The 24,979-nt window shown below is 31.9% G+C and overlaps 1 protein-coding gene and 1 long non-coding RNA gene across 3 annotated transcripts; both read left to right on the top strand.

Annotated features, from left to right (window-relative positions):
* Nucleotides 1-1,278: 1,278 nt before the first annotated feature.
* LOC105317736 (hepatocyte growth factor receptor) lies at nucleotides 1,279-24,979 on the top strand. The gene is made up of 20 exons (XM_011414466.4): nucleotides 1,279-1,413; nucleotides 1,793-2,840; nucleotides 7,410-7,610; nucleotides 7,913-8,053; nucleotides 8,373-8,537; nucleotides 13,160-13,302; nucleotides 13,796-13,910; nucleotides 15,169-15,305; nucleotides 16,564-16,767; nucleotides 16,887-16,986; nucleotides 17,182-17,421; nucleotides 17,927-18,091; nucleotides 18,205-18,511; nucleotides 18,859-19,005; nucleotides 19,654-19,737; nucleotides 20,088-20,266; nucleotides 20,565-20,674; nucleotides 20,945-21,104; nucleotides 22,007-22,143; nucleotides 23,643-24,979. Exons 1-20 carry the CDS (start codon nucleotides 1,397-1,399, stop codon nucleotides 23,881-23,883), a joined length of 4,041 nt encoding a protein of 1,346 aa, XP_011412768.3. The 5' UTR covers nucleotides 1,279-1,396; the 3' UTR covers nucleotides 23,884-24,979.
* On the top strand, nucleotides 8,620-12,424 carry LOC105346961 (uncharacterized). Of its 2 annotated transcripts, none has more exons than XR_010713310.1 (3): nucleotides 8,620-9,041; nucleotides 10,230-10,513; nucleotides 11,237-12,424. It is a non-coding gene; the product is annotated as an uncharacterized lncRNA (long non-coding RNA). The 2 variants fall into 2 exon arrangements; XR_010713309.1 differs by lacking the exon at nucleotides 8,620-9,041 and adding an exon at nucleotides 9,071-9,262.

A 24,979-nucleotide genomic window follows, 5' to 3' on the forward strand; every position in this document is an offset into this window, starting at 1 on the left:
AATATTCTAAATGCAATGTATGAAAGCTGGAATAATCCAAGGGTGACCCGGCATTTTGGAAAATAAGTGGTAGGGCTTTATATGGACACTTTATTCTCAGTCCCCTACTTACCCACAACAATGTTTGCTTCCAGCATTTCTCCATGTAAGCTCAATATAATTGTTTATCATATATAACTACTTGGTTTCTTTGAAATATAAGCTTTGAGCGTTAATTCTCGGAATATACGAAATTGTCGTTAAATGTTTCCTTCAGGAAATGTAATGTAAGTAGGGATTGTGTAAAATAACTCAATGTAATAAAAAAACTCTCTCTCTCTCTCTCTCTCTCTCTCTCTCTCTCTCTCTCTCTCTCTCTCTCTCTCTCTCTCTCTCTCTTCAAGCCGTGTGTTGTATAAAGAAACTTTAATAGAATAAGATGTTCATCATTTATCATTTATCTCCCTAGAAATCTAATAAAAATATATTTGAAACGTGAGATCTTATAAGATTTGCAATGTTTTAATCTTTAACATATGCCACGTAAAGAACACGAGTGTACACGTACTTGAATGCACTTAGTAGGATCAACTCATTTGCAAATCACAATAATTCTTACTCATGGCTCCATACACTGATTAGGCACTTCAGATTTTTTTAAAGTTTTGATGTTTGATGTTTTTTTCCCACAATTAACATCCCTACATTAAAATTATCAAAAAAACAACAGGTTACATCGAAGAGCTATAAGTACATGGAATTAATTTTTTCGGGGATTATTTCCTGGATGATAATTATACAACATATTGTTTGTGTGGATACATGTATATATCACATATTAATTATATATTAATCATAAAAAAAAGTGACACAGAAATTTATTCCTTTTGGCTTGACCACTATTTGCACTACATAATACTCACACAGTTAATCCCTTGACCGAGATTAGCTTATTCCGGAAGAAATGCATGTAGCTCCCACGTCAGATTATTCCGTTTTATTACGTAAGTAAGGGTAGTACTTTTACAATTACTGTGAAAAACTTTATTTTGAACGACAGACTTTCCTAATTTGGTATGATTGACAATGCACACAGTATAACTTATATAGCATTGTTTCATTTAACAGTTTATATTTATATTTTTTCGACCGATTATGCATACGTGTATCTTCATTTTGTGAATTTCCTCGGCCGTTTTTTCTGGTTCCTACGATCTTTATCAGCCAAATAAAGCAAGCACTGTAGATACTAGTAAAGGGAATTTGGTGTAAGTGTGCAGGGAATGGTGAACTTTCAAACAGAGCAAAGCAGCGGAAACATCATATGAAAATATTTCCTTCCTTATATATCTTATATATTAAATGGCCACGTATATCATTCATGTAAGGAAATAAATCAAATAAAAGAACTATCACGATGTCGGGCAGATGGTGGTGAGTTTTAAATGTTAAATCCATGTACATTGTTTTTTATTCAGTAATTTATTCCATTGTTTGTGTTAAGAATCACGGGCAGTATGTATTAATGCCTTTATATGGGCTTATTGTGGCTGTTTTGATTTGATTGAGAGAGAGAGAGAGAGAGAGAGAGAGAGAGAGAGAGAGAGAGAGAGAGAGACAGACAGACAGACAGAGAGACAGACATACAGACAGAAAGACTGGCAGACAGAGACAGAGAGTGTTTTGATGCAAATTGTAATAACTGCAAGCATTTGCGCCTTTCCGCTCAAATCATGTTCATGTCAGGTGTATAGTGTGATCATATCTGCATATTCGTGTAAGTTTATGATGAATCGTTATTTCTTTATTTCAGCGTTTTGCTTTTGACTCTTCTGTTAGTACTTATCCCAACCCTGAATGCATTTTACAAAACAGTCTCTGTACCGTTGAAATATGCTCCTCTCCGACGGATTTCAGTAAAACCTGCGAATGGAGATATTTATATAGGTGGTAAAAATATTGTTCTCCGTCTTGACAGTAACTTTGATCTTCTGCAAAACAAAACCATTGGTCCGCAACCAGATAATAAAATGTGTGCCCCCAACCAGTTGGTTTGTGATTATAAAATGACAGACAACTATGTCGAAGTTTTGGAATTCATTCCTAGAAGAAGAATGGTTCTCGTCTGTGGTAGTGTCCATCAGGGTCTTTGTACATTTTTGAATAGCTACCATATTGATACCGAGGAAAAGTTTTATAAAGAGTCTTCTCAAAACTACATCGGAAGTGAGAAAGGTACCATCTTGATTCCTTTTAAAACGGAAGACCAGTCGGACGACCATTACTTCATCGGAAGGAGTTGGGACGGTCGGAGAATGGAGCATACATTTCCGGAATTTTCGTTCATGGAAATTTACAACCGAACCAAAGACCCTCTCCAGCAGTGGGAATTTCAAAACACAACAATGTTTTCTTCCGCGGGGTTATGCCACCATAAACGGCAGAATTCCGCAACTCGATTTATTTTCGGTTTTAGCACTAATGAATTTATCTTCAGCATATACAATCAAGCTAGAACTGCTTCCAATGGTACACTTTTCCAAACAAAAATATCGAGAATTTGCAAGAACGATAAATACATGGATTCTTTTAATGAAGTTATTTTAGAATGCAACCAACACAACATAGCAACCGCTGCTTACTATGCTACGACAAATGAAACATATGTTCTTTATGTGGCATTTAGCAAAAGTCTTAATTCTACTGAGGCATTACCAAACAATTCGGCGGCCGTTTGTCAGTTCCCCCAGCAAGATATAGACAGGATGTTCAATAACCTGCTGAAGTTTTGTTATAATAACGCCGACGCCATTACTCCACCTGATTGGTCAACGTGCGGAGAAACCAGAGCTTGTAATAAGGTAAACGAAAGGTTAAAAATAACTATATGTATATAATATTTTTTAAACTTTCAAACAAGTACATGGATGGTTTTATTGTTCAACAGCAATTTATTTTTTATTGACATGCCTTGGAATGTACAGCAGACAAGATGAGTATGTGATAGCCTTAAGTAATAAAGCTATTTTGGCATTATATTTATGTTATTACAGAAAACGTAAGAATGTTGTAAAACCCAATATCTTCATAAAAAATTAGTGACACAAAATGGGCGCGTGTCTTATACCATAGTTAAAAAACGGTACTGGCTGCGCCGCGTAGTAATACATAGAATGTGCCACATAAAAATAGTGGTTATAAAATAATGTTGTTTTTGAGTGTACAAATTGGAAATAATATAAATATAAGTAATAAGGAATCATTCTTTGAATATTGTTAAGGGATAATTTCGGTCGGAGCATAGTCAAATCTATTATAAAGCCCTTCGGAATAATTCCTTATTCCTTATTCCCTAAATAAACCTGCTACATAATGCATTTAGCGCTATTTGGTTGCTACTTGTCAACTTATTCAAAATCTTGTCTATCTAAAACACAACGAGGCAAGACCATGACTCAAATGTACCAGTTAATGATCACTCTTATTCGTTGTAAAGGAAATATTGTTGAATTTCGAAAGTATAAATTTAGATGGTGGAGTATTTTTATGGTAACCATAACAAAGAATTCAAGATGTAGATATCCTTTGCTGTTATAACATAATCTGGTATCAAATACTAAAGAAAATACTTTCGTCATGGGATTATAGGAATATTGAGGTAAAATGCAGAAAAACCGTAATTCTCTCATTGCAGTGATACAGATATACAGTGATTCTATGGGAACAACTGAATTTCTTTAGAATTTAAAAAATTGCGATAAATCTTTCGATGATGGTTATTGCTTAGTTTTCAAATGGCACGAGGTTCAACAAATTGCCCATCATCAGATTTGCATAAAAATTCTAGCCTAAACATGATATTTTTTTTATTATCATAATTGTTTCTGTAAATTAGGTTGGAAAAAAATCAAATAATAGCGAGCGCAGCTCGCCGGCGCGCAGCGCCGGCGCGAAGCGAGCTCTACCGGCAAGGCGTGTGTGAATAGAAAATTCGGACTAGTTGCACATTCATTCAACGGATTTTTTTGGCGTCAGTAAATCGGACCAGTAATGCATCGTTTTAATCGTCCCAGTAGTTCCCTGTAATCATGGCAATTTTTATCACTTCACACTCTCACGAGAATCAGCAAGACAAATTTAGACAGTAAAAACAATAACGATGTAAGCGACATACAGTCAATGTTACCTCTAAAGTTCACCTCAGTACACTTTCAATCAAAAATAATCGTGTGACGTCACAAACGTTTACACATTGATCCGATATATTTTTTCGGAGTCAGTAAATTTTGACCCACAATTCATAGTACCAATGGTTTCCAACATCACGTTCCAACATCACGTTCTCCCGAGAATCAAAGTAAAACCTTTGAAAAGCTTATAAGATGTGTAATTTTAAGAACATCATGCTTTTTAAGTAAATAAAACAGTATACTTCGCATACTTTTATTTCTCAGGGGAGTTTTAAAGAGTAAGACGACACTTAACCAACGTCAGCTTTGACGTCACAATAAGCACTGATAAGGGGAAATTACTCTAATTGAAGTTATTGTAAATCTGCTGAAATGACCAAAATCCTCTCAAAATCTTGCAAAGGCTAAGATAAAGAACAGCTGACGAATAAGGACATTACTTCAGATACAGGAAACAGTTGTAAATTGCACTAATTTGGATGAATGCTCACAAATATTTTATTCACTATAATTACGGTAATTTCCTGAAACGTAACGTTATACGTAGCAGCGCCTTTTTTTAAAGGGGGTGGGTGGGTGGATGGCAGCCTCATCCAAAAAATCTTTGCAAGCAAAAAGAAAAATAAATCATGAAAATTCTAATCCTTCAGCTCTTTAGCAGTTCAATGGTTTCTTTATTTTCACTTCCATTTATTACATGCGGGGGGGGGGGGGGGGGGGGGGGGGGGCAACACCATGTTCTTTTAACATGATAAGCAAATATTTTTAAGCGTAAATTAAAAATAAAATTAAACATTAATTATTGTTTTTAAGTGGAGGGGCAAATCCATGGTAAGTCGATTTTCTATGTATGAATTGACAAAAATGAAAAAAATTTTAGCATGGGGGGAGCTCTATGATGAGTCAAGTTTTATATGTAAGTTTAAGAAAAAATGTCTACTGCAAAAAAAGGGGGAAATCAATCAATCAATCATAATCACAATCACTTTAAAAGAGGAGATGCAGTGCAATGAATATTTAGTATTAAAATCTTTATTATTTAACAACATTGTATCTGAGATTAAACTATTGTTCTACATATAAATAAATAAATTATAACAAATCTTATAAACTATGAATAATGAAAATTTACTGAAAAATAGGTATGTTTTATTTTTTGGCATTCAAATTTCACGTTGTTAATTTTATTTTATTAATTTATTATAATTGATTGTTTGATCACATGCTGTGCTCGCCCCAACGGTCGCACCGTAAAACATATTATAGCTCTTTTTTATGGAAATAAAAACACTGCTGTAGTGCTTAGCTACATCAGCATACAAAACTCGACGCCTCCAAAATCCAAAGTAAAAATGGCCAGTAAAACAATTTATAGGTCTTAACCGGATCATTGTTTAAAATAGCCCCATCACTCCCATTGATCTGTGTGGGAATTTTCTTCAATTGACACCCCTCACCCTAAAAAATCATAATATGTTTATGATTATACATGTCGCAAGGACATGCGTTCTGGTTTGGAGGAATATAAAAATTGAAAAAGATTAAAAAAATAAATAAATATATAATCAAAATCAAATTTTCAAGTTTTGATATTTGTACTTGTAGAAGCTTTGCTTGAATTGACACTCCCTCACTACTCAAAAATCCAGTCAATTTATGATTATAGTGTGGACGGGCTTTCCGGTTTTGGGGTAATTTAAAAATTAAGGAAGACAACAACAAAAAATCGAATTTCCTTGTATTAATGAATTGAAGTTTAACGCATGATCCATTGGAATACTTCAATATTCTCTTAAAACAATGCTTGTCAATAGAAATAATTCAAAACAAAGTTATGAAAAGGAAACATTTTTGTGCAGCACAATCCTTGACCATTAGACAATAAGGATCACATATCTTTAATCCTCTTCCAATAGTTAATTCTTTATAACATTTCTCCTGTTTAATCGTTTGTCTTAATTTGTCCATTAACAAATATTGAAATTATATGTATTTTAAGTTTATAAGTACTTTTAAGAATCATTTTTACTATTGAAAATGAATATTTACATTCTATTAATTCATTGAAGAATAGAAACTTTTATCCTAAAAAGATGTCAATATAACTGCGAATACATAAATTTGTTCTTATCATCCTTTAAGTTGAGGGGAAAAAAAGTTAGCGACCTTGATTTGACCTTTATGCGATAACAAGATGGTCAAATTTAATTAAAGAGATAGAATCATTTGGCTATGGGATCTGTTTGATTGTGTCAAAATTTGAAATTTCTTTCTATAATAAGTATGTCTGATAACAAAAAGACTTCTTCTTTAATTGTTAAAAATTACCCTTTCGATAAAACGGTAACTTTAAATGTGGTATAATCATATCTGCAGACAGGCAAGAAAATAAAAAGAGTATAAAAATATAAGCACTGAACGTTAATTTGGTTATCATTGGTCCTATAACGAACCAGGTGGTGCATGTTTGTGTGTTATAAGATCGAAGACTTTCATAGATAAGCTTTCAATGCCTAATTATAATATATAACCGTGAGCAGATGGGTGTTATATCTGTGTATAGCAAAATATGATGCTGCAAGTCAAATACAAGTTTATAGAATGGTAAATTTGACATGTTCACAATTTTGGTAGTTTTGTTTAAAGGAAAAATGCATTTTCAGATTTTAAACTAAAAAAAAAATTGAAATACAAACAGGTTTTTGCCTTTTTTGTTTACAGGTACATATACATTGCTAAATGGAAATATTATGGTACTATTGTAAGCAAATCAGATAAACGTTTTAAAAATGTATGTGTTTATATTTGTTATATAAAGTGATTTCAACGAGCCTCCTATAATTTTACACCTCAACAAGGTTAAGATTTTTAATCGACAACTGCATGAAATTCAAACTTTAGTTTGAAATTCGCTAATTATGTACGTAAAATGTATCGCAGTCAATACAAATAGGAAAGGAAAACGTACATTTTGACCATTTCTTTTTACATCTTTGACTGATAAGGGTGGATAGTCACGTTTTTATGAATTCACATTCACGTCAATAGAGAACCATCGTGGATCGTCACACCTACATAGCGAAGATAGCCTCTTTAACGTTAACACGATATTGCTAGAACAATATATAATGCTTTTTTGTAGACAAATCCACAAAATTATTGTAGCAATCGAGAAGCCCAGAGAGCAAACCTTAAACTTTACACAATAAAGCATCAACAATACGCAATGCTATTTTGTAGACAAATTCACAAAATTACTGCAGCAATCGAAAAGCCCAGAAAGCAAACCCTGGGATACAAAGACTGACGAAACCTCACTACGAACCGAGTGGCATTGTCTATCAGGAATCCCACACAATATTCACATCGGTTTTTGCCCACCAAGTAAACCCACGGGCCACCGTTGTGTGGATTGGAACGTACAATGGATATATCCTAAAAGTAAATTCCAATACCGTGAATTATGAACCACTATCTATATCATGCACTGTAAATTCACAAGTATTCGTTGAACACCACAGTTATTGTGAATTTTGTTGTCGAGCTGTTCCAAGAACTCAGTTGATTATTGAAGCTTAATTATTTTCATATACATATATTATTGATACTAAACCAACGAATAATTGATGCCTTAGAATATTTGTGAAATCACAGTGCATGTACTCCAATCACACTCGTTTTCTGAGACTTTGTGGTGCTCAGTGGCGTACTACATCTACAATATGTGTTGATATTCTATGTAGGTTAACATGGAACAGCAATTTAGAGACAGAAAACCGTACGTTAAGTATGATCTGAGTCAGAATAGAAGCCAAAGAATAGAGCCTCATCACCTTTCTGACCTCAATGACACCAAACACATCGTATTCTTGCATGGGAACAAGGTTTGTCACGACAGGTCGTTTTGAAACCAAAACTTAATTGATAGTTCATAGGGAATAAACAAAACTAAATTTTGTTTTTAAGATACTTTGAATGTTTTTCATCTCAATTTTTAATAAGATGGTTGTCATTGGATGTTGTTGTTATGCATATTAGATATTTGCCTTCTTCGTTAGGTTAAAACAGACAGAAGGATAATGAATAAGAATCCTAAAAAAGATCATGCGAAGAAATAATCCTGTTATTGCTTGTTTTCTTGGATTAAAAATTCGGACATTTGGAAGTCTACATGTCTTAACCCTAATGAGCATTACTTTGTAGGCATCAAAATTTCCATTGTTTTCATGCCATCTTCATACAACTTGTTATGCCTGCGTGACGACAGGTGACCCATTAGGATGCAGTTGGTGTAAACATTCTTGCATGAGGAAGGACGAATGTGAATCTGTGTGGCATGATGATAGCTGTCCCCCATTCCTATACACGGTATGATTAAAAAACAGAATGAAAAAACATGATATGGAGGTTTTTGCTATTTTTGCAACTCATGTTATAAAACAACTTTATTAGGCGGAAGCGCCTATTGCAATTGCTTTCATGACCTTCTACGTCATAGGTCAAATTCCTGCCCTTTTTCATGGTAAACTATCGGATGTTATTTAAACTAAGGGCACACAACTCTATACCCCCCCCCCCCACTGTTCCACCCCCGCTTAAACATCGTTTCTGATAATAGAACTGAGGTATGTCTCTAAATTTTTACTTCATCGCTTTTAATTATCCATTGAAAATGCCTATAGCAAAGATAGCAAGTGGCAGATTTACGTTTTTGATAGTACAGGAACGAACGATAACTCTTGCGATGGTATGCGACATAAACAAGGGATAAGCACGGAGTCTGATGCCTGTAGATGAAATTCCGAGGGAAAAATAGTTCAATTTGAAATTGCGTGTTTATGAGTACAGAAGGAAAAATTGATAGGGAAACAGGTAATGAATGCCTTTTATAAAAAAAAAAAAACAAGGGTGTGTATAAATCTATTTAAAAAGATTATAAGAATGATACAATGCTTATAAATTATTTGTAAACATACCAACGTTTCGCGTAGTAATCTCAGACAATACTGCATAACGTTATGCAGTGTAAAAATTTTTGTCAACAAACGCACGTTGAGAACAACCAGTGACTGTCCATCTTCGACATACGTAAGGTAAGTTAGGTAATTAATGTGTTATTTCTCATTGTATAAACGTTTGCCTCATCATTTTAGATTTTCATGTTACAATAATCTTGATCGAGGAGCTGGTACGTTCTTAATCCCCGCTTGTATATTGTGACGTGCGGAGGAGACATGTCACAATATAAAAGCGGGGGTTAGAATCAGAGAAATCTCTGATAAGTATATAAATTTTATGAAAGAATTTATATTGTTTGTGTTAGGCATTCATCGATAATTCTGAAACGTCGGTCTTTTGTTATGAATACTGTACAAGGCGAGGCCTACAGGATATCTTTAAAGATTAAAATTTAGCACAATGGAATCGAATATAAAGGAAGATAACATTTCCTTTTTTTAAACCTTTAATATTTTGTGACATCTTTGCAGATCTATATGTTCATATGGTGATTTTATAATATGTTACGAACTGCGCTGTATGATATAGGGTTCATTCATTTTGCTTATAAAAAAATACCATATTCAGCTTGGTTTAAAAATGACTCATGAATAATGCAAATGAATTTTCTCTAAAAATATCTCAAATATAGCTTTTAAGTATCATACAAGATACAATTCATGGTTGATATAATGAATATTTCAGATAGGCTATTGCAAAGATATTCAATTGAACATTTAAAAAAAAATTAATATGATTTATCCTTTAACCTACTGTATTTACTTGTATCTCATAATTACCTTATCATTACTCTATAATGAGAGTGACTATGGAAATTTCTCTACATCATAATTTATATGATAATTTTGATGACTGCATCTTTTGTTTTTAAATTTTAAAATTTCCAATTCATGAGAACTTGGGCTATATACCAGTATATCTTTGATCCACCATGTTCATGATTAATTGCAATTCCAAAAAGACTCAATTATATACCTGACAATGATTATAGATAATAACCTTACATATATCTATTTGTTCTATATGTATATGTTCTTTCAGATGAATGTCAAGAAACTGATTAACATTAACTGACAAGAGGAGACAATGAGAGCCCAACATCATTCTTCATCTCTGGTGAAGGGGAGAGTTGGTAAATTTGGGTGCACGGCTAAATTCAAGCAAAATAAAGAAAAAGATGGATGCTATAAAAATGCGGTGTTGGCTTCCCAGTTCAGCACTTTTAAAGAGGGACAAACATTGCACGTTTGCAACTTCTAAATGGAAGCAGGGCATCTGAAATATGCTGGAATCCTCATCTTAATGGCCTTAACACCATTTTCAAGGTTAGTAAATACAACTAAATTTAAATACGATATTCCCCGTGGTTTTCTTGTTTAAGTATGAACTAATTATACCCATGCTCGGAAGGAGAGGGGGTATATTATTTTACCCTTGTATGTCTGTTTGTCTATATCACAAATTTTGTCAAAGATATCTCAGCAACAATCGCAGATGCTTGAAATTTTAACTCAGTCTTTGTTAAGGCATGCCATTCGGTAGGATTAATTTTTCAAAATTTTGATGTCAACTTCCCATTACATGTAATGTTAACTATGCTTTTTTGTATACACATCAGAGCAGGGGTATCACTAGTGAGCATTGACTCACAGATATCTTGTTGTCATATCTTTAATAATATAGTAAATATTCTTGTACTAAATGCAATTTAAAACTGAAGAATTTTGGAGAAAAAACATTAAACTTTCATTTACAGTTCAATCACTTTATTTTCCATTACTTGTACATGTATGTAATATACCAAAATAACCTTACAATTATTGATAATTCATATTGTGCGATCTTTTTATATATCTCATCCTTTATTTGCAAAATACATGTCTACTTTTGAAAATAAATTATTTAAGGTAAAACACATATAAATTCAAAATATTTTATAGATTAATTTTTTTTAAAATCCATATTTTCTTTATTGGAGGTCAAGTATATTGTAATGAAATATTGCTTGATAACATATCCATTATTCATTTTTCATCAACACATTTTAGAATATCCTGCTGAAAAAGACAGTTTTCATTGGTATAATGGATGCAAGACAACACTAGTGAATTGAAATTGTTGTTCCACAAATGGCACACCCCAGGATTACACGCTTCCCAAAAACACCATTACAGCATGCAGCCATAAAGGGATTCTTTGAAAGTCTATGTTCTGTAATGGTGGAAGTTCTCTTGAAGATTCCATTAGTATTAAAATAAAAACTTAAAAGTTAAAAGTTCAAATGTCTTCAATACTAGAGACCTGTGATTTGACAGTACAACATGGAGCAATTGTAAAGGACACATAATTTGTACATTATTGAATATCAATATATAGTTATCCATAAATTACTGGGCTTTTACATTGTATTTTAATTCTCAACATTTGCATATATGTTTAATCTTTGTAAAATATGTTTGGTATACAGTACAGTAAGTAAATACATTCTTTTTAAGTTTTAAACATTTGTCAACAAAATATATGAACTGCAATCTGTGGATCAATTAGAGGTCTGCAATTCTCCACAAATAAAATGACTTTGAAATCACCCTGTTACTGTTAAACTTGAGAATATATTAAGAAAACATCTAAAAATCTTTGTTAAATACCTTTTTTTTACAACACATTGTCCAGATATTTTGTGTATTATTCTATGAAGCTGATTTCTCAATGGCTATTGCTTCTCAGGTAAGCAAAGTGACACACATACTACTTCTGTAAAATACTGTAATCAAATGATGTACAAATATAACTTCTGCATTTTTGTGAAACATTATTGTTAATAATAAAATACTACAGTTTCAGAAGTTCAGTTTACTAAATTCTAATACTATAATATTCTTTCATCATTTTGATGTCAAAGTGAACATTTTTAATAAATCGGCATAAGAAATGAAAATGTATATCTGTAATTTCAGCTTGCATATAAGTATCAACTGTTATACAAATGTACTTCACCAAATAAATGTTTTGATGTTTAAATTGCTCTTCTCATCGAATCTTTATTTAAGGCATGATCCAGACTAATCTGGTGCAGTAACAGAGTATTTCCACATTTACTACATGTATATACCTTAATTGACATATTAGAATAGTGTTTTATGTTCTCAAACTAATTCTTAAAAAGAAAAAAGTTATAATAACACTATGACATTGACAACCTGCAATCATGCTTCCGCCTATCAGTACTTTCAGTACTTTGATTTTTATATAAAGATGGTTGTAATACAGTTGAGATTATCCAGCATGACATGGGTCAAAACAACATCAAAAGACGCATCCAATTTACTTTCCTTTTTGACTTTTTTTTAAATGAATAAAGTTTAATTAGAATATTTGATACTTCAACAAATTTCATTCAATTATTATAAATATCAACTGTTGTGTGTTAATTTGAGTATTTAGTTAATGGGTTTCATTACTTTCGTTTCATATTTATATTACACTAAAATATATACTAGTAAATGAAAATATGAATGCTTTTTTCCATAAAGCATCACTCGCTCTAAAAAAAAATTGATATAACATTGAAATTGGTATGGGACACTTGTAGATGAAAAAACATTACAATAAATTATTTTCATTAATCAAGAATTTCAAATTTTACAATAATTGACCTTAAAATATGCGTTAAAATGTTTTGGAAAGGTATAAATTGTTATAGTCCCAGCGGATTTCGAACTCATGGTCTACAGACTCGTAGCTAACACTCAAACATATTGCGCTAGGATGTTAAGTAACAATATGGGAAAAGCAAATCAATTACAAAATTATATACTTAATTTTATTGTTTGTTCGATAGGATCTGTACTTCACAATATGGAGGTGTCCCATACCACCTTAAAACTATTCTTAAAAAACCTTCAAAATCACGTAGGAGGTTTATGACATTTATTTATAAAAAATAAATGCTTACCTTTTCCTTAAAACAGACCTTTCCGACAAGTGGTCCACTTGAAGGGGGGACGCGCCTGACGATAGAAGGAGATAATTTTGGAGATTATCATTCATCAGAAGTTAACGTGACCATTGGAGAAACGAACGCCTGCACTGTGGTGAACAAAACTCTTACACGGTTATTACATTATGATTTTTGTTTATCTATAATTATTTTTATTTTTAGAGTGTTTTGAGATTTAAAAAAAGGAAGAAATTATAGAATGGTTATCAAGCAGTTTGGAAAATTACGACCTTTACAGTATTATTCATACATAGAAACTATGTCAGCAATATACTGAGAAAGCTGTTGCAGATATTTTTGAAGTTTAAGATATATTTTCTGGAATAACGATGATTGCTGAAAGTCATTATACATTGGTAATTTATCAGTATACCGTGCAATATTAAAATAGTCTTTGTTAGGTTAAAGCAATATATAAGGATTATAATGATGTTAATATATGTGTTCTCAATTGGAGATCTCTGTATGACTTTAAGAATTGGATAATTTATGGAGAAAAAAAAGAAGGCTACCTTAAGCTGATGGACCCTTTTAGAGCCCTTTCTCAACGCCAATATAATTGGTTAAAAAATACAAGAAAAGTAAAGGCATTCATTTGTTTTTGCAGCATTGAGTGTATTACGGAAAAACACAGTGCTGGAGATTTTCTTGTAACGGTCACAGCATCCATTGGTGGTACATTGAAAACATCCGAGATTAAAGAGATTCATTACTCGTACAAGGTAAATGCATTGGAACGCATTGCCTAGTGATATTTTTAATATTGTTAATGTTAATGTTAAAACATGCTATTTGAACCTTATAAGTAAATTTGATAAAACAGAGTACTTATTTTGGATAACCTGAAATATCAAATAGCTCATATTAAAATTAAAAACAGCTGTGTCACAAGCATATTAACTACGAAGTAAAAATATTCAAATGCAAAAATTCAATACTCCACATCATGTTTCATATTATACTGAACGTGCAACATCCTGATTGCTTTGCCAAGATTTAATTATGCTCTTGAATATTTTCCTTGAATTTCCTTGTTTGACGGAAAATGACTTGTACCATCCCTATAATTACACGCTTTTGAAATATTGGTCCAACCGAACATATTTTTAAACGGAGCTAGAATACATACACTGTTACTTCCGAGATTCAGAAACTTAAATCTGAAATTATTCTTCTTATCTGAAGAAAAAAGAATAACTTTGCATGAACATACTATATAAGGATATTACTGAAGTTTTAATTAACTTCATCAATCAATAAATTGATATGAAATCTGATTTTTTAAATTGATTTAGGATGTAATTAGCTAAAATTTGACCATATTTGTAATAATATAATTGACCAATTAATAGTCAAAATAGTATTACTTGCTAGATGATTATTTCTCAACCTAACGTGGACACTCTTGTATAGTTTTATCAAACAAAATGCACCAACATATTCAACAGTGCTAAATCAGTCATAGAGAAGCTTTGTCAATATTTCTTGATAGACAACTTAATGCATTTAAGCTTTCATATGTAGCATTGAACCAAATTAATATTATTAAAGTTATCACATGCTTTCGCCTTTGCCCTCATAATTTAAAATAACCGAAAACATTATTTTTCATAACCCGATTAAAAGAAACTTGAAATCTATTGTTTATAACACTACGCCTAGGGTTAGACTTATTTTTCTTACAATGTATTAAAAATTATTCCACGGTAAGCCTAAATGAATAAAGTGTCCGTAAGTTTTTGAGAGTTATCGTTCTGCATTTCTGATCCAAACCAAAGACATTTACAGCTAACATATTATATTTATGAATCAAAATATCAGATATTCGAAAGAAAAACTGCGACATTACATAAGACACGAATTGAGAAAAAATAATCCAAAAGTAGGGCACATTTTGTGACAAATGAAACAGGTATTTGATGCACACATTTGAATTATGTAATTGGACAGTCTAATTTGATGGTTAAAAATCACTTGTAGAATCCGTACCTAAATTACTCAGGTCCGGCATTTGGGCCCCGCCGTGGAAATACTGTGATCACATTACAGGGCGACAATCTGGATATTGGATTCTCAACAAAAGTACTGATTCATAATATTCCTTGCAACATACAAAGGTACATTTGTAGGAATGTTTATTAGTATTAAATGTGAATGAGCAATGCATCGGTATTTCTGATTAATTTTTCTGTTGTGTATCATCCTGAACCTGGCTAAGCATCAAGAAATCAGATTTATTAATTGTCACTCAAATCTTTTGATTAACCAACATTTTTATAATTTGAATACAAAAGACATGAATACCATTCTTCTCAAACAACTGGTCAAATTGCAAGATACTGTCAAGAATCAGTATCCTTTTTTATTGACAAAGTAAATGAAAAAGCAAATGCTACGTGTAAATAGAAATGCTACGTAAACACCTTTCTGTAATACTAGTACTATAGAGTAAAATTTTGCCACACGGATATTTTTGGGGAAAACATTGAGAAAGGCTACAGTTTAAAGCAACAAAAATAAAAGTTACAATTAGGTCACGGAAGCCCAAACTAATAAGTTTGCAAATGTATTGGCTATTCAATATTTTCTTCGCAAATGTGTTTTCAAGCAAGCAATGAATTTTTTTTTTGTTTTTAAAATATAAAATGTGATTCGGTAATTAATTAAAAAGTATTTTTCTTTTATTCATATAAGTGAAACGTGACCTTGCAAAGAAATGATTTTTTCGTTCTAAGTACAGTTAAACGTGTTAAGTAGGAACATTGATATAACGAAATTCGGTAATAACGAATTTGTTTTTGAGTCCCCGGTAGATTTCTTTTTAAAAAATTGCAAAATTTGATGTTTATTACAAATTCAAATATAATGAATTTACGGATATAGCAATTTGATTTTGAGTCCCGTAGAGGAGAATAATAATAAAATTTAACACTTTTATAACGAATTTCTTTACAGTATGTTTTTTTTAAAGTTAGCACTGCCATTCAATATAATAGATTGAATGAATATAACTTGACATTAATTCTTCAATCCACAATCCGATTATTAAGTTATCGTAAAATGAATTTCCATGCTAAGCCTCAATTAGCAAAAACTGTAGTTGTTGAAAGAAACATGTACATTGTCTATAGAAAGTTCGATTGAGTTATTATTACGGATTCGTTACATGGATATAACGAATTGCAGATGTAACGAAGTAAATCCAATGGTCCCTAGGACTTGTTTGTATTCAGGTTTTACTCTAGTAATATTGAATGAGTCCTTTTTTCATCGATTTTATCAGTTTGTTGAATTCAATGAATACGTTATAAATATACGTTATAAATATAAGGTGAACAGTAAATGAAACATTTATTTAGTGATTTTTTTATGCAGAAAAAACCAGACACACTTACAGTGTATAACGACTGAATGCACTGATATCAGAGATGGAGAACATTCGGAAATGATGACGTGCAACGAATGTTATCGAATCACAGTCGAAATAGACAATAACATCATAACAAGTACTAACGATACATTTTGCTATAGAGAAGATCCACAAATTACTTCTGTTTCCAGGAACGCGACAATCATAAGGTAGTTCTAAGAATAATATATTCAATGAATAACGTTTAAATAACGCAAATCAAAACATTTGTTTTCAAACAAATTATGTTGGCAATTTCATTATAGTTATGATTTTGCATCTCTTGCAGTGGAGGACTGAAATTACTTGTTGGAGGAAAAAACTTTCAAAGCGCCAATTCACACGTTCTACACTTAAACATTTCGGGAACAAATAAAATGATAAATACCGTGAGTTTTGTTTGTCGATAAAAATCTGTAAATCCGACCAACGATATTTTAAAGAAAATATCGTTTTATATCTATTTTAAGGTATATCGTTTGTAACGAAATAAGTAATTTATGTCAATAAGATAAAATTATATTTCATAAACTCGTTGCCTTTTTTAATTAAATATCCCTGATGCAGTTCTGACTTATTTACAGAGTTGTGATCTGTTGGATGACAAACTTACTTGCACGACACCAGATTTATCAAAATACGTCGGCGGATTAGAAACCAAATTAAAAATGTGGATCATGATAGAAAATGATGATTACTATTGGGAAACAGGGATGGGAGAAAAACCATATTACATGACGGTTTACCAAGACCCTGTCTTTGAAAGCTTCAATACCACTGAAAAACGGGAAGTTCGCAGTGAGGAAAAGCTTTTTCGGATTAAAGTGAGAGTCTTCTTAACTATTGGCATCGTGGATGAGTCTTAAAAAGGCTTTTTGCATTAGCTTAGAGATGATTGTTATTGAATTTGTTTGAACGTGTCATTTTTATCAAATATTGTTTACTTGTCTACTAATTAATGTTTTTATGCATATCCATTTTGGTCGATTTCCTAAAGAAAACAATTCCAAAGACTTTCGAAGACTAGGACTGTGGAAATTCAAACATCTACTACATTGCCGACTTCGGCCAACATTTGATTGTTTATTTGCTCAAAGAGAAGATCCACGAAAACATTTTCAATCTTCTAATATTTGAAAAATATTTATATTTTGATTGAATACCAAATGCAAATGAATTCAATGACTGTTCAGAAGAATTTGATGCATGTGGTTTGTGCCCATGAACTTATCAATACCATGTAGTACATGGACCAAGAGTCATTGCTCGTTTTCAAAAATTCTAAATTGAATATGTTTAAAATCATTCATCTTTTGCTCATAATTTCAGGGCCGTAATTTGAATAAGGCATTAAAACCCGAGGACTATACAATAACTGTTGAAAATAATCCATGCCCGGTAAAGGAATTAGCTTCTTCGTATCTTAGATGTGATCTCACCGAGACCATTAACAATCATAATTTGTTTGAAGAGAAAGCTGTATTGACCATAACTGTACGTATATGAATGGACGTTTAAGATTGTTTTGATATTTTGTATTCTGTACATTTATGTACATTTTAAATAATGATTTTCTTACAAATACAAGGTTATTATCTTTGCTATAGATTAAAGTCGGAAACATAAAGACTGTCCTGGGACCAGCTGAGTTTAAGCACATTGTTAAAAAACAAGCGGGTAGTCGATTTATCCTCATGGCGGGTCTCATAGGTTGCTGTGTTTTTCTGTCCTTTTCTATTGGGGTCTGTATGAAATATTATCACCTTGGTCCATTCCAAAGAAAACGTGTGTCCTATGACCCAGCTACTGCGCCCGTGGTTTACCGAGCTAACAGTAACAGCAACCAACAGGTAACGGACGGATTCCTAACACCGGACCCCGACCATGACGTCACCAATACTAGGCATATTAATGGTAAATAACAGGGTCTTAGATTTAGTCAATAGTATTTGATTATCCATTCTTCAAAAGAAACATTGATTATATAACAAAGAAATCCAGATAGTAATGATTTTTTAATCGGTTCAATTGAAAATCAGTTGCTTCATAGCATTTTTTTTTTCCAGATAGTAATTTTTTTTTAAAAAATTGAAAACTACAACTGAAGTTATATTATATGTATATATATATATATATATATATATATATATATATATATATATATATATATATATATATATCAATAATAATTGTAATGAACATTTTTCAGGAAATTGATCGCAAGAAGTGTTTTATTGATTGATATTATTATTCTTTTGAAGATTACGTCGATGGTAAACATATAACAGAGATAGGAGCAGTGGGCGGATGTGACGTAGATATGGTGGAAGACATGGTGACCATAATGAAAAGACAAAATCTCTTGGTGGATGGGGACTGCCTCAGACTTGGAACAGACATCGGGAAGGGTAAATCAAACTTGTTTAATTTCTTTTTAATCAAAAATCAATGTGCTACACCAAACATATATTTCTTTTACATTTCTAAATTTATTTCCATGATAGAAAACCTAACTGTATAAAAGATAGATAAAAACTACGTGGTTCATCCCTTATTATCAAACCTACAGAATACTTTAAGAAGTATTTTATTCAGAACTATACACAGAAGTATATAAATTGATGTGGATCGAACAGCAAAACGTCGGAATCTGAAGAATACTTACCCAGTTCATGTTGAAGTTGTTTTGGTAACAATTCGTAGAAACTTAGTCTTTCACTGAAGGATTAAGATTACAGTGTAGATTAGAATATAAATATTCAATTTGAATGAGTTTTTTAAATCCAGTAGAAGTATATTATTGACATAGTTATAACAGTCAAGTCTCGCTGGAACATGGCTATTTTCCCGCAGATTTATTCTAGAAAAAGGTAACATTTTTTAAAAAATGTATGGTACGAATTATTCTCACCTTTATGGATAAATGTTGTTTGAACTTCATGACAACATGTCCTGAGGTTCTGAAACTTGTATATATGTATATGTTAGAATATGCATTTGATAAGCATAATTACTATTTTTGAAATAAAGGGCACAATTTTACATCTACCCAACAGGTAACTTTGGGTGTGTATACAAAGGATTTTTGAAGAAACCAAAGGACAAATTCGAGTTGCTTGTTGCGGTAAAAACAATCATTCGTAAGTGCTTATAGATATTTGTTAAAAATGTACTTTTTGATAACATATAATCTTATATGCACACTTTCATTTCCTGCTTTAATAATATGTGTATCCCTGATCAGTCATCTTTTATAAACAACTTTCTACCAATTCTTATAGAATAATTTTCAGATTTGATACATGTATGAACATACCCTTTATGAATTATCTTATATATCATATAAACAATTGCTTGTATAGACGATGATCATATTTTTATATATGTTTTATGAAAATTAACATATTCATTATCTAAAACAATATATGAATGCAATTATGCGATTTAGGTACCAGGGTATGTTATAATTTTGATTTTGTTTTTTGTCTAGGCGCAGGCGCGGATGACGTAAACTCTTTTCTCAATGAAGCCCTGATCATGAAAGACTTTGACCATCCTAATGTACTGACTTTGATCGGAATTACAATGGATAAGGGGGAATTCCCAATGGTCATTCTACCTTTTATGCACAACGGGGCCTTGCTGACGTACATAAGAGATGAAAACAATGTAATTCATAATTATGTTATATAGTCTATACAAAAGAAAAAAAAATAGCAATTCTTGATATAGCATTTTCTGCTGTTCGCAGTATTAGTTAATCAAGAAATTACAAATATTTCATATAGTCTTTGCAACAAATAAAAATATTTGGCAGTCAAAGATTTTCAATTCATATAATGTTTTTGCAATTTGAGTATTAGATTATTAAGCAATTACTTTTTATACATGTATATATTGCAAACACTTTAACTTCTTGAAACCTATGAAAAATGTATAAAAAGGATGAATTTTTATTCAAACATAGATGCCTACAGTGAAAATGCTTGTCACATACAGTCTGGATATAGCACAAGGAATGGAGTACCTGTCCTCCATAAAATTTGTTCACAGAGATCTAGCGGCCAGAAATTGCATGTATGATGAGCTTTTTCGTTTGTTCATGTTTTATAAATTGACTAACAATACTGCTTGAAGTAAAACTTATTAGTTTTTTATAACGTGCAATTAAATATTAAAAAAATAATTATTATTTCAAATTTTGATATTATGAAATCATCAATCAATCTGTGTTTTATACAAAAAACCCAAACGCAATAGAACATGTCAAATGTATAAAACATTTGTTTTAAACTATATTTGAGAGATTGATGATATATTTCTATTCATTGTATTTGGAATTTGCAGGATTGACAAAGACTTTACTGTAAAGGTTGCAGACTTTGGTCTCTCTAGAGACATTTATTCAAAAGAATATTACAGTTGCCTAAACAAGCAAAAACTCCCCGTTAAATGGATGGCTCCTGAGAGTTTAGAGCATGGACGATACACTTCCAAATCAGACGTGGTATGTTTTACCATTAAATAAAAAATGTTTAATCGCAGAGTTCCAATATTCTTTCGTGGATGTCTTTTGCGACATATACATGTAATAAACTTTTAGAAGGTGTGATGACACTATGCTCCTAACAATGTTTCCAAGTCTATGCACAATATCCCGAGGTGTTTCAAAATCGATGATGCCTGTAAAAAAATGCAATGTACAACGTTCTTCTATTATATACATCCGTGCACCAGGCGCCATCTCTTAGTAACAGGTGTAAATGTATTTTACAAAAAGAATGTAAAAGCGTGAGAATATTTAGATTTACAGCAGCATATTGTATTTAAAACCAGCCGGTTAATTCTAATTCACCGTAACTTAACCATAAACGTAAGTGTATGTAAGATATAATGATCGCTTATTTATAATTATAGTATGTCCTAAGATATTTATGCAGCACTTTTGGACGATTTTAAACCAAAAATACACATTATTGTTAAAAAAGTGAAATTGAAATAGACGAAAGGAAAAATTACCAAATTATCTTCATTGAAACATTGTCATTTTACAATCCGAGAAAAAATAAAGTTTTTTATGGAGTTTCTAATGGGAAATGTTGACAAATTTTCTTCAGTCGGAAGTCACTCGAAATACCTTGCATAAGTTTTCAACGTTATCATCTTGGTACTGTTATATGCAATGTCCCCGTAGACTCCTTTATTTTTAGCCTTGTATTGAAACCTGATAGGCAAGAGGGGGCGTTTCAAACAAGAAATCTTGGAAATTTTTCATACTTTTAAATGAACATCGCTTAAACTCTGTAGGTATCTTCATTATCGAATAATGAAGCAAAAAAAAAAGAATCGAGAATATCCTGGGACAAAGTATAGTAATGTATAATATAAACATTAAACTAACTATTTCAGTGGTCTTATGGAGTGGTGCTGTGGGAACTAATGACAAGGGGTGCTCAACCTTACCCAGAAGTAGATAATTGGGACATGGCAATGTATCTTAAATCTGGACGAAGACTACCCAGACCAGAATATTGCCCAATTATGCTGTAAGATTGTTTTATGATATCTTAATACTTAAACATATGAAGTATTGTCATAAAAATATAATATCAATTTGATTATTAAACAACGTTACCACGAAATTAAGCGGATGCTATCTTTGAAAGAGACTGCAACATTATTTTCAGTTTAATGAGAGGTTATTTTTGTTTTAAAGATATATTTGATATGAATACAAATAGAATCCAACAAAAAGACCCAAAACCATGAGCGTAGATTGCCCTAACTTGTGCACATTTCATATAGGTTGAATGCTGACATATTTCATCGATGCAAACAAAATTAAAACATACTGTGACGCCAAATGTTGTCACTTGCTTTTATTTTTGAAACAACACTCAATATTTCTTTCCAAGTCGTCGTTTAAATTAAGTCTTTATAATATATTTTTTGTCCATTCAAAAATAACACCTTATCATGATTGGAACAAATCTTGCCCAATTCAATGGAAATAATTTTACCAAAATCAAACTATAATGCCCAAACCGGTACATACCAAAAAAGATTGTGATAATTTGCTACTAGTGTAGTATTGTGCGTCATAAAATGTATGAACATTTATAAGAAGATATTAATTTCATGATTGATTTTAAAATCATACAATTTAAAATGAAACTGTTGTGATCAAGTTTTTTGTCACATTTGTCAGACGTTACCACAATAATATAACTTAAAAGGAATTTAGAAAAAAAATATGAAGAAAAAAGAATGTATGTGTAGACAGATTTAAAACATGCTAGCTATGGTTTTGTTCATATACCACACCAGAAGACTTGATGCCCTTTAGAACTGAAAAATATAATTATTTCATTAAAGAAGTGAGGGATGCTTTATAGAGTCATTCCATGCATATCTTTTACAGTTTAATAAAATACTATGAGATTTCAATGCAATGCTATGAAATTTGTATGCTATGCTATGAGAAACTAAAATGGAGGGCTTAATGATATGGTATGCTATGATATGCTATGCTAAGAGATTTGAACAAAAACGCCTCCATGCACAGAAAAGTTTCACATATTTGAAGGTGAAATGATAAAAAGCCAAAGTTAACCACTAATCTGCAATGTAAGCGTCTATTCTTCCAAATAAAAACATTTGAAACCTAGTTAAAATCATGTTGTATGCTATGCTTTGCAATGCTATGGTATGATTTGACGAATGAGATTGTATGCTAGGGTATGCGATTCCAATGCTATGCTATGAGATTTCAGTGTGTATGTCGTAAAAGATATACTTGAACTGACTGTATTACATAAAAAAATCTTTGATTTTTTATGATTTCTTCATATATAAGATCAGTCTTAGCATTGAAGTGGTTAGTAATAAATAAGCAATTAACAGACACATTCATAACCAACAAATATCAAACTAGCGAAGATAAATGTTGACACGACAAGAACATGGGCGTCACAGTTATGTTGTAATTTTGTAGCAGTCTATTCAAATTCATATTTAATGAAAAACAAATGCTTATCTTTTGAAGATATCGAGTGATGTTAAAATGTTGGTTGGACAATGCAGCCAATAGACCAACCTTTAAGGAACTAGCAGACAACATTATGACACTGATAGAAGCAAAGGACAAGTCGTACACCCTGGTTGACACACAAGTCGATCTAGAACGGTGCACCAATTATCACTACATGGACCACCAGAGTTTGGCACGACAGCGAAGTCTAAGTACACAAAGGTCGGTGTCATCCGACGATGTTCCACTAATTTAAAACTTTAGTGCACAAATGTTGGTGACATCCGGCGATGTTACACGGATTTGACACTTTAGTGCACAAAGGTCGGTTTCGTCTGGCGATGTTCCACTGATTTGACACTTTAGTGCAGAAAGGTCGTTGTTATCCGGAGGTGTGCTATTGACTTGACACCTAAGTGCACAAAGGTCGGTGTCATCCGGAGGTGTGCTATTGATTTGAAACTTCTGTCCAATTTACAAGGAGCACCGTTTTTCAAAAAGAGGATATTTCCCATACTGTTGTTTGACCTAGTTGATCATACTTTTTTTTGCTTTTAATTCACTAATATTAGTTATAGGTATCAGCTGAGGAGTCATAGCTGCAGGTCTGTAGCTTCCGGTATGAATAAAATTAGATGGACGACGTGGAAGCAACGTATTAAAAAGTTGCAATTTAGGACAAACAAAAAACTGCGTTTGTTTCGCACTCATTTACCAATTTCCTCCAAAATTCTGTTCAAATATTTGATTCCAAAAAAACTATTGGAAATTTTGATACAAATTTCGTCACTTAACTTGGCTTTGGTGTTCTTTTAAACACCATCAACAGCCCCGTAAAGTGAAGTTTTGCATTTTTTGCACATCTGAAAATGGTTACTCTTGATCTGCACGTGCATTTAACACATTTCATTCTCCGACGTTGTTTACCAATTTAAGAGAGTGTCAAAGGCAAGTTCAGTGACAATATCAGTTACTGTAGTAAATTGACAGAAGAATTTAATGGTACTAATTTTGACAACAGAATATGTGTGGGAAAAAAGGTAAATCAGGCTAAAACTAGCGCAAATTTTTGTTTTTGTTGAACTGTAGCCCCCAGGTTTCACAACGTTTTGTTTAAAAAGTCATAAATCTTGCAAAATGTGAAAATTTTATTTGACAATGAAATAATGATGTGTTCATCGGGAAAAGAGTGTAGTGTACTTTTCTGCAAAACGTCACCGAGTGACACTTTCTTCGTTGTAAAAATTTATTTTGGGAAGTACAAACTTTACAGGTTTATTTTATACGATGTTTGCACATTTGATATTTTGAATTTGAGATGGTTGAATGTAAATAAAATTATTTCTGATTTA

Source organism: Magallana gigas, chromosome 4 (assembly GCF_963853765.1).
Source record: "Magallana gigas chromosome 4, xbMagGiga1.1, whole genome shotgun sequence".
Taxonomy (NCBI): domain Eukaryota; kingdom Metazoa; phylum Mollusca; class Bivalvia; order Ostreida; family Ostreidae; genus Magallana; species Magallana gigas.

Bases quoted from the DNA above. Each gene is read 5' to 3' on its own strand.
- LOC105317736 (XM_011414466.4), top strand. The intron at 8,054-8,372 runs GTTTGTCACGAC...ATTACTTTGTAG, and splicing joins TATTCTTGCATGGGAACAAG to GCATCAAAATTTCCATTGTT. The intron at 20,267-20,564 runs GTAATTCATAAT...ATTCAAACATAG, and splicing joins ACATAAGAGATGAAAACAAT to ATGCCTACAGTGAAAATGCT.